We start from the raw sequence: 10000 nt of genomic DNA, 5'->3' as shown, positions 1-10000 counted from the left end.
CGAGAAAGGACCAAAACACGAGCATATGACGATATTTGAATTAGCGCACACTTGCAACACTGCCACTGCCATCCATCGGCACGTTTGAGGTGCTGCAAGTGAGTTCTAGGATGGCAATTTCGCACGGCTATTTTGGCAGCGCCTCCACGTTATACAAACGTTCCATAACGCAATCGAGCAATGACGTATGGAGGGCATATTTTTAAACAGAGAAATGTAATGCCTACGGCATTCTTTTCCATTTAAAAGTATAGCAACGGTTATAAGTGAGCTTATTTCAGGATGTCTGATACCTGCTTTAATATCTTCCGAAGTGGAGCATTCTCTTCAATTCTATGCTTAGTCCACGTGAAGCTCACGTCACTTGGTAAGCATGCAGCAATGGCCTCCACACACCGAGGCTGTGCATTTTTTACCTTGTCAGAAACCTTTTTACTTTGTTTTTTACCTCGATTTACCTTGTCAGAAAACTGAATGTATCAATAATACAAAACATTATCAAACTCCTTTGGTGCTGCTCCTTTCAGTTTGAGTTTGGAGAAAATACCAAACGAATCTGTTCTAAGTTGCTTATTTTCTAATTTCACGATATCTTCAGAAGTGGGGGGACACAATCGACGGTGCATCAAGCCCGAGTCTGAATTGATCGCATGCAGTACGGTAACAAGGCACACATCCCAACTCGGTATCGCCGCGCTCGCGGGCGTGACAGCAGCATTAATGGAGGCACAAAATGCTGGTGCAACGAGTTACTAACGAAATGCACTTTAGGGATCCGAGTGCTTGTGCGAGGAACATTTACAACGCGCGGTATTCCACAAACTTCTGATTATTCGTCGAAGGAATTTATGAAGGAAAATGTTCAAACATATTTGTATATATGTCAATCTTTTATGCACAGCACTTTGCCAGGGCAAAACAAAACCTTCGTGTTTCCAATTGACACTGGTGAGCAAGCTCGTTAGTTTGTTTGTCCCGACAACGTGCCGTGCTTGAAGTATTGGCATACGTGCAATGTTTTCGGGTTTTTCCTTCCGCTCCTTCTTGATGTCGAGGAACCTTTTCCAACTTGTTGCCAGAATACCACGCTGAAGGTCACGTTCTAAAACCTACAGACCAATAGCGGGCAGTTTCTAGCAAACACATCCACACAAGTGGATGCGTTAGCCGTTAAACGTACGAAGAATATGGGCTGTGAAGTGTAGTGTTGTCGGATTTCGGCAGGATTCTTCACCCAAAAACCATTCTTCACGAACATCACGCGTGACTTGAATAGAATGATGTCCAGCAAGTAGAACAGGTCTCCCATGTAGTCAAAGGTATACCAGTACCTGGATGTCTCTGAAAACGCGTGGGCATAGTTATGTCACGGCATCAGAACTGAACAGTGCTCAACGGCATGGATTGATCACGTTTTGCTGTAATAGGAAGTTTATGGGCAACGGCACCAAAAATTCCCTCTTGAACGATATGTAACACGCGTCCGGGTGGGGGTCAAATTGACACCCCAAAGGTTTTCCAGAATTGCTTCCGAACAGCGCGGCGTAGCCGCGACAAATTTTGCATAGCTGTAAAGAACTGAATAGGGGATTGCTTATGTTGAAAAAACAGATGCGCCTTGAAAGGTTGCTGATCTATAGGAACTATAGTTCAAAGTCAGGCTATGGCTGTCAGCGAAGGGCATTTCTAGGGAATCGTTCAATGTGATGCAACAACGGATGGTTAGACGAAGCCATACATACCTGAGATAGTTTGCTAGGTAATACAGCAATTTAATTTAGAGACACAACCAACTTGATTGACGATGGGTCAGGTATGAGGGTCAGAATGAGGTCAAAACTAACATGCATTTGTACTCGAGACCTTGGTCTATGAGACAGATTCTGGTGCTTATTTCGAATCTATTGGTGATGGGAACCGCAATAGACATGCTCCATGGAGTTCTTAAAGGTCAGAGTAGGTCACTGCACTCAAATAACCCGGGTCAACACTTAATGTTTAGAAAAAACACCTAGCTTGATTTTTGACGCCTGTTTTAATGACAATACAGGAGCAATCTCGTAGATATGTTGTTACCCGAAACCTCATAAAGGTCAAACAAGACCACTGACCTTCTTGGCCTCTTGCTTTGAACAGGCATTTAGCTTCACGGCAGTTCCATGAAGCGGTCTGGGGGCACTTAAGACACAAATCTGGAGTCTGACCTTGCTTGACCTTATTTGACCTCAAGGCTATGACTTCACAGCCTCAAATTTCTCCACAAATGAGTTCACGTACAGGTCATTCCACCCTGTGAGTTTGAGTCTCTTCTATTTTGTTTTATCTCAGGGGTAAAATTGACCCCACCCGAGCGAATGGTATTCAGCCGGCCACCCGGGCAAGCGTTGACTGGAAACAGTATCGCGTCATGGAAATCATGGACACTATTCAAAAAGCAAGTGACTAAGAGGTCCCAAAGAATATTTTCGATGGCGTCTGGCGACCAAGCTGTCGGCAGGACTAAATAGATTACCAATTATACAATACCTAGCGCTTTAAAGGTCTTCACAAAACATTACTTTAAAAGCAGGCCAAATGGATCAGCGATCAACGGATCACTCTCTGCTCGATCCCAATAGCATTAACGTTCCTTACAAAACCATATTATAAGATATCGAACCATCCCAGGTCACGCCGCTAATGCATCGTGGGCAAGTGATATTTGCGGTGGGTCCGAAACCTGGCTTTGACCTGAACATCGACTATAACAACATTGAAGTGACCATTTACCTGGGGTGTGGAAAGGAAAGGCAGCACGAAGGGGTATCGCCCAGCTGTTGTATGTGAAAAAGATGGATATGATGGCCAGCCAGACGAGGTACACAACACCTGAAATAACACAACACAGGGGTTAACTTCAGGTTAAAAAGCTTCACAGCGAAATTTAGAAATGGGCAAAATGCGAGTAGTACCGGCATTGGCACAGCAAACTACACTGAATAAATGGTAAATGCTTCCTACCAACGCTCTTTGAAGACAATGAATGCCGCAGAAAGTCTCTATTATAGGTACAAAGGCTCCGGGGCTGAACTTAACACCATTTTTTCTGTACCGAAGGTCCGCAAGCAAAATGTTGTGCCATGTGACTTCGGGCCACATTTCTCCGCAAGCAAATTTTCTTAAGAGTAAATTTGCCTCACTTTTGCTCTGGTTCCCCGCTTTTTATCGCGCGAAAGGATCAGGAGGTCGTTGCCATCCCACCTGCTGGTTCCAGACTAAGCATGATGAGGGGCGCGGAAAAACCGGTCGATTGGCCTTAGCGAGGTGTTGCCAGTGATTGCAAGTTTTATGCGGCTAGGTCAACAACTGTCTATTAGGCCAGGTAAAAAATGTTTGGATATGGACAAAATTTCACCTTCACATGTCATGACTTACGAAACCATGCTGCGCGGCGACACGACACTTACGACACTTGTTATTCATGTGTGGTTGCGAGTGCTTCGGACCATATGTTGATGGCGTAGAGCTACGTGAATGCACCAGTCCCGGCTCGCCAGGTGCGATAGGCGGATTTGCCTGCTGCGACTCGCCGCCCGCACCAGGCGTGCATTGCCGTGCAGTGTTCCTCTTAAAATGTCGATGCTCATAGATGATAAAGTCGGATGAGCATATTATCGAAACATGGGCAAAAAAGGTCCCAGAGGCCACTGAAAATTTGGTCGCAATCACACAGCATACCGGAGAGATATCCTCAGAAATATTTGTGGCGACTGCTAAGGAGCGTTAGAACTGGTGGAAGAAAATGAGCATGGGAAAAGAACACCATTATAGCGAGGATGGTAAGGAAATGCAACGTTTCTATTCTGAACACCACGCTTGTCATACCAAGAATTGTATACGTAGCCGAGAAACGTGATGAAAAACGGCATTTACGAAGAAACGTGATCCGAAAAGATGCTTTAAGAACAAATGTGGTGCAAAAAATTGCGCGCGTGAGGTTTCCGGGTGCGAGTTTCGCAGCCACGGAATTTTGTGAGCACGATCATTTACGTGCGGGATTTGCGCATAGCGTTTTGCAAAAGGAAAATCTGCGCGCAAAATTCTGCGTAAGACAAGCTGCAATGCTAGGGCATGCACATGAACCTTGGTGTGTGAAGAAATGCATAACAAACAGATGGGATATCATTCTTTGTCGGGCCGCAAAGTAAGCATTGCAACTGCATTAGTTGCTTTTTTGAACACGTCATCGGCCACTCTTCTACGATCCAAACGTACGAACCACTTAGAGGCCTCGTGCGCCGTGGAACCACCAAGGTGATGAGAGCGTGCTAACTATCGTCGTTATCATCATGCACATGACGTCAAAATCTAAGCGAGCGGACCAGACGTCTTTGCTAGGTTTTACGCATGCGTATGGTCATTGGTCATGTACGTCTTGCATGGGTTAAGCAGTCAGCTATTCGATGAAATTGTCTTCACGCGCTTTTTCACATTGCCACTGTGCGAAAATGAAGCATGGACCTCGCTATGTAAGCAAATTGAGCTGATGATTTTCCGTGAATTGGTTGTGGCCAGATCATTGTAAAACACTATTCAACTTTGGGATGAATGTTGGTGCTGATTTGAATTCATGGATCTTCATAGCGATGAACTTAGCCAAGCCCCGTTTACTGATTAAATGCACATATCAATCAGCTGTTAATCTATTTCTTCGCATCTGCAATTTTTCGTACATTATTTCTTAATAGATGAATAATTTTTTTATTGGATTGCATCTCATCTCGCAACCCCCAAACCACCTTGCAACGGCGCTCATGCTTGTTTGTCATGACATGCGCCGTGCTTTTGAGACCTATGAACCGAACACTTTAATACTTGAGAAACACAGTTCAAAGGTCCCGATACTCCCGTCCCGTTGGCTCATTTGGTTTAAGTGCCTACCTTGAGATCCACCCACCCTCGTCGGGGTAGGTTCGAATCGCTTCCAGGCGATCATTATTTGCCCTTGACTGGAGCGGCCTACGACCGGCGGCAGCGATCTCGCTATAGGTCAGGTGACGCCAGAGAGCAGGGCGGACCGTGCCGAGCATTACGGCACGTTCAACTTTTGCCGCGAAAGCCTTGCGTTGACCCAAAATGTCACTATCTTATCGTAGGGGTCATGGCTCACGCTACAAGCACTGCTTTGCGCGAACCCTGATCCCACAAATTCATAAATACAAAAGGCTAGGACTAAATCTTTAAAAGGGCACTGTACGAGCCATCGATGTAGTAATGAGGGTTTTTTGTATTGTTTATTGAACTAACTTGTTCCATGAAATACCAGGATATTACACTGGTTTTAGGCACCGAAAGTATTAAACTGATTTTCGCATCCTGATTTTTCGGCAGTACAATTTTGGAGATCCTATGCTGACAGAAGCAGCCTTTCGTTTTGCCAAGAGGTGCTGGTGAAACGGTGCTATCAAGCAAACATTGGTTACATAGTCCAATCTCAATATTAAGAGCTGGATGATGTAATCAACTCCTACATCGGAATATCCTCATCCTCAGATTGATTGCTCACTTGTTACGGCACCTGCAGCGAAGCTTGTGATTAGATGCGCTGGGCCATTTTGCTCTCTTGCCACTGTTAATACATTATTGGATGACGCCAACGGCCTCATGCAGTGAGCCACCTTACCACCCCGGTGGTTGATGAAATGGTTGTTGCAGCAGATGCGGGAGCAGCATCAGTGATCTACATTACCGGGAGTCGCTGGCCAGGTTGATGCAATAACGGGTACAGTCGATGGCTCCATGCGTCAAGCTGCCTTACCCTCGCGGGTTGATGGCCCGGTTGATGTAATAGCGGGTACAGACGAATGGCTCCATGCGTTAGGCTGTCTTACCTCGCGGGTTGATGGCCCGGTTGATGAAGTAGGTACGGGCAGAAGCTCAGGGCCAGACGGCAAGAGGACGGCCTCGGGGCCTCGGTGGGCGCCTCCCTCGTCGCCGTCGGTGAGCTGGGCTCCGGGCGGCGGCGGGGACCGGCAACGGCGGCGGCTCGGCCCAGTCTTCCTCTGGCGAACAGCGGCGCCGCCGTGCGCGTGTGACGTCACCAACCAAAAGATGCCAACAAGATGCCAAGAGATGCCAAAAAACAGCGAAAATACGGTGACGGCTTTCAACGATGAAAACCTTGATCTCGCCCGAACGATGCTTTCCCTTCACACCCACAAGCGGTGCCGCCCAAATGTCGACTGACTTTTGAGCCCGTAACAACGCAGCAGGCGGCTGGTTGGCATGGCAACGGCATCTGCTAACCAGCTCCGACAGCTGCCTGGCCACCCAGTCAGCTCTGACACTGTCAGGCTACACAGCTCACACTGCCTGACATTTTGGGTAAACACTCTCCAGTTATCGTAACTGGAGAGCTTTTCAGTTTCCATCTGTCGTTGGTTTATTTTGATGTTTTCTCCACCTCACCATGCTGACTCTTCACAGTCGTTTCGTTTAACGGTGTTTGGATTTCAAAAATCCGTTTGCGCTGCGACTTTACCTCGTAACACGATAGTTGTGGGAGCTGTATGACCATTTGCCGTCGATGCGCACCTTAAACTCCAACTCATCCTCATCAGCTTTGACGTTACTTAGGCTACCCGCATGCTACGCTGGCCGGCCTCCCCACCTGCGCCGCTCCCGGACGCTGACGAGGTGGGCGACTCCTGCAGCACCGACTTGACTCGGTTGGTGCGCTGCGTGAAGCGACGCACCAGGTGTCGTATTTGGTCGGGGACGGCGCCCTGCGCGCGCTCGGCCGGCGCACCTGAGGCCGACCTTGAGCCGGTCGCAGAGGACCGGTTAAACACGCCTCCGTTAGCCGAGGAAGGCCAGCCGAAATACACGGCTACAAAACGCTAGCAGTGTCGACTCACATGAATGGGAGGATTAAATCCTCGCAAAGAGTGACGCGGATCAAAAGCTCTGCAACACGGTCTCCGCCTGTCACCCGGCGTGATTGTGTGTGTTAACACCGCTACCAACCAGGCTTTTATCGAAATCGGACCGCCAGCTGTCTTGTCACGGGATGTGAGGACATGGTCTCGTCTACCAGATCACGGGGATTGTGTTTAAGAGACTCAACCTGCCGGGCACGTGGATAAGGATACTTTTAGCACTCTCTCAACCTGTCGGTCACGCGGATTGAGGCACAGACAGGCTGGTCTGGTCTGCTTGTTCGGTGGCGAGCAGCTGTCCGGAGCTCATGTAACCGGAACGACCACCAACCCATGGGCTGAGGCTGCTGGAGGGGAGCTGGTCAGCGCGGACGGGACGGAGGACCGGCCGCCGGACCAGCCACACCGTCATCGGCGAGCCACGTGAGAGATGGGTTTCACGAATTGATAGACGAGACGGCCTCGCCGAGACCGACAACGCGAAACTCGTCTGAGGCTTCCTGTTGTATAATGTGTTGTAAGGATCGGTGGCGGTTCGGCAGTAAGTGGAAGTGATGTAGCGACCACAATGTGAAAACACGCGCTCGAGGGGGGGGGGGGGCAATTTGGCAGCTTTGCTTATTTGTAGGCAATGCAAGGTCAGATATTTTGACAAAAAGATTGGGTGTACCTTGCAGAGTTGTTGACCTATGGCAGGTCAAAGCAAGGCCGTAGATCTATACGAAGTTTAGTATTCCTAGAGAACCCTTCAACCTGATGCGGCAGCTGGAGTGTTAGACGGCACCACACATCTCGCTAGACATTGACTGATTCATTGACCTCGGATTGGGGTGTTAAGGCCAGAACGAGGACAAAAGCGAAAACTGTTCTCTCACTGCAGGACTAGCTTAAAGATAGTGTTTATGTTCATGCATAATGCATTTTTTTTTTTACAATTTTGCATATTTTGATCATGTACCTTTGTACTGATACGTGCACATAGTTGCAACATAGAGGCGTTAACAGACATCGTACTTGGACCCGCAAAAAGGTTGCAGAGGCCAGCCAACAGAAAATAATCTGCGATCAACCTGGTGATGTCAGGAAACATACCGCCTAGCTAATCGTTGAGCGCACATTTAATGAAAATCAGAACCATTCTGTAGTTTTTTAGTTACCGTGGTCTTTGGGGCTGAAAAGTCACTGATCTCGGTAAACGGAGTGGACATTTGTTTAGCACAAGTTCAGGTTAAAAGCTTAACCTAGTTTGACATTGTTTTACCCGAAGACCAAACTAGGTACTTCAAAACTTGATACGGTAGGCTATACACTGGCCTACTTATCCGTAAATTTGAGTTTTGTCTCTAGTTCTCTTAGTTTTACGATTATCAGGGGGTTTTAAAAAATGATCCCGTGAGATAAGTCAGGACTCAAGCGGCAAGTATCCCTTTACCAATTCACCCGTTACCCATTACAATGCGCACTTATAACCCATTCGCCACCCATATCTAATCAGGGATTTCATGGATGTTAAAAAGCACCAGAAGATGAAGAGCCTCGGCAACATCGCTAAAAACATGGCCGTGACAAGATGGCCAGCGTATCAACGTCAACACTTAGTCTTCAAAGTAAAAGCTTATTTCATGTGGCAAGGCTACACTTAAAGCGCAAAATTAGACCAAACACCGTGCACATCTTTGCAGGGCGCTTTAGATAAACAACAGTGCTGTGAGTACCTTGCCACGCTCACTTTGCAAACCAATTCATGTGTATTCTTGGGTGTCGTATTGCACAGCAATGTTGTTGTGCAGAGGCCCAAAAGCAGCTCTTGTCGGACACAGTAGAGTGTAGGGTGGCGAGAGGGTGCGCTGTGCACAACACTCCGGGGCTGAGTCAGCTGTGGGGAACCATGGGGTCGTGATGGTGTGTGAGCTGACCCCGACACTCGACGACCCCGGTGAAGGGGACCATGGGAACGCGAGGGGGTCAGCGACCCCAGGCACTCACTGGACTCGATTGAGGGGAGACCATGGGTAAGTAGCGGGGGACGGGGCGAGAGAGACAACTGCGCCGAATGCTCACTGGGCTCGCTGCTGGCTGCCGTGTCGGGCGGCTCGTCCAGGTGAAGGTGGGGCTGGCCATGCCACCGCCTACGGCCCAGTCGTCGTCAGACCCATCAAGAGGAAGCGTTTACGTTACTCAGCTGCGGCCTGCTCTCCTCGTGACCACGATCGACGGCGCATCGAGACGAGCCGCCAGGCTGGGTGGCGGTGGTGAGGTCGGAGCGCGTTCTGGGCCCAGGCGAAGAGAGTCGCTGACGGAGTCACTTCACCCGCGGCGGGTCAGAGGTTGGGTCACTTCAGAGCTGGCCTGAGCGTGGGCTGCGCCGCAGTGGAACGCTCCCGCACTACACACCAGCACACAACAGAAGGCGTCGTTTTGACACCGGAAACGAGCCTTTCTGGCTAGAGAACCCCTCTCTCACTACTACTGATAGCCCTGTTTGTAAGCCCCGAACTCATGGTTAAATCAGAATCCGCCTTACTCGAGCGCTATTGCCCATTTTTGATAATTGAGAAGAGGATGGCCACTGAGATTAAAAACACACAACTGCCGCACAGCAGTCGAACTATGCGCTGCTTTACAAATCGTCGCGTTCTTTTCCGTCGCGGGCGGTGGCCCGCCCTACTCCCGTCATTGCCCATCAAAAATAGCAGCCAATTGCCCACGGCAAAACACTTCCAACAGGCAGCACATGCCATACTGGCCGCAGCTGACCGAACGAGGGACGATTTTCGATGCCGCACACACCACAACACCACACTCACACTCTCTCTCTCCTCTCTCTCTTCTCTCCTCTCTCTCTCTCTCTCTCTCTCCTCTCTCTATCTCTCTTCTCTCATCTCTTCTCTCCTCTCTCTCTCTCTCTCTCTCTCTCTTCTCTCTCTCTCTCTTTCTCTCTCTCTCGCTCTCTCTCTCTCTCTCTCTCCTCTCTCTCTCTTCTCTCTCTCTTCTCTCTTCTCTCTCTCTCCTCCCTATCTCTTCTCTCTCTCTCTCTTATTTAATGAGCTGTTGGCGGTCGGCTTAGTCACCACTACAATACC

At 48.8% G+C, this 10000-nt stretch overlaps 1 protein-coding gene across 1 annotated transcript in view; it reads right to left on the bottom strand.

The window, feature by feature from the left end:
• The window catches only part of LOC119089780 (cyclic nucleotide-gated cation channel beta-3), a 35188-nt gene extending 27291 nt beyond the window's left edge, over positions 1–7897 (bottom strand). The window contains exons 1-5 of the mRNA XM_037212594.1: positions 7876–7897; positions 6650–6787; positions 5871–5915; positions 2770–2868; positions 1181–1341 (exon numbers count right to left, since the gene is read on the bottom strand). Coding sequence (XP_037068489.1) covers positions 1181–1341; positions 2770–2868; positions 5871–5915; positions 6650–6787; positions 7876–7897 — 465 coding nt within the window. The remainder of the gene's footprint in view (positions 1–1180; positions 1342–2769; positions 2869–5870; positions 5916–6649; positions 6788–7875) is intronic.
• Between the last annotated feature and the right edge of the window lie 2103 nt (positions 7898–10000).

Source organism: Pollicipes pollicipes, unplaced genomic scaffold, assembly GCF_011947565.3.
Source record: "Pollicipes pollicipes isolate AB1234 unplaced genomic scaffold, Ppol_2.1 Scaffold_3087;HRSCAF=3621_pilon_pilon_pilon, whole genome shotgun sequence".
Lineage (NCBI taxonomy): Eukaryota > Metazoa > Arthropoda > Thecostraca > Pollicipedomorpha > Pollicipedidae > Pollicipes > Pollicipes pollicipes.
The sequence above is the reverse complement of the archived record's forward strand: the minus strand, read 5'-3'. Positions and strand labels throughout refer to the sequence as shown.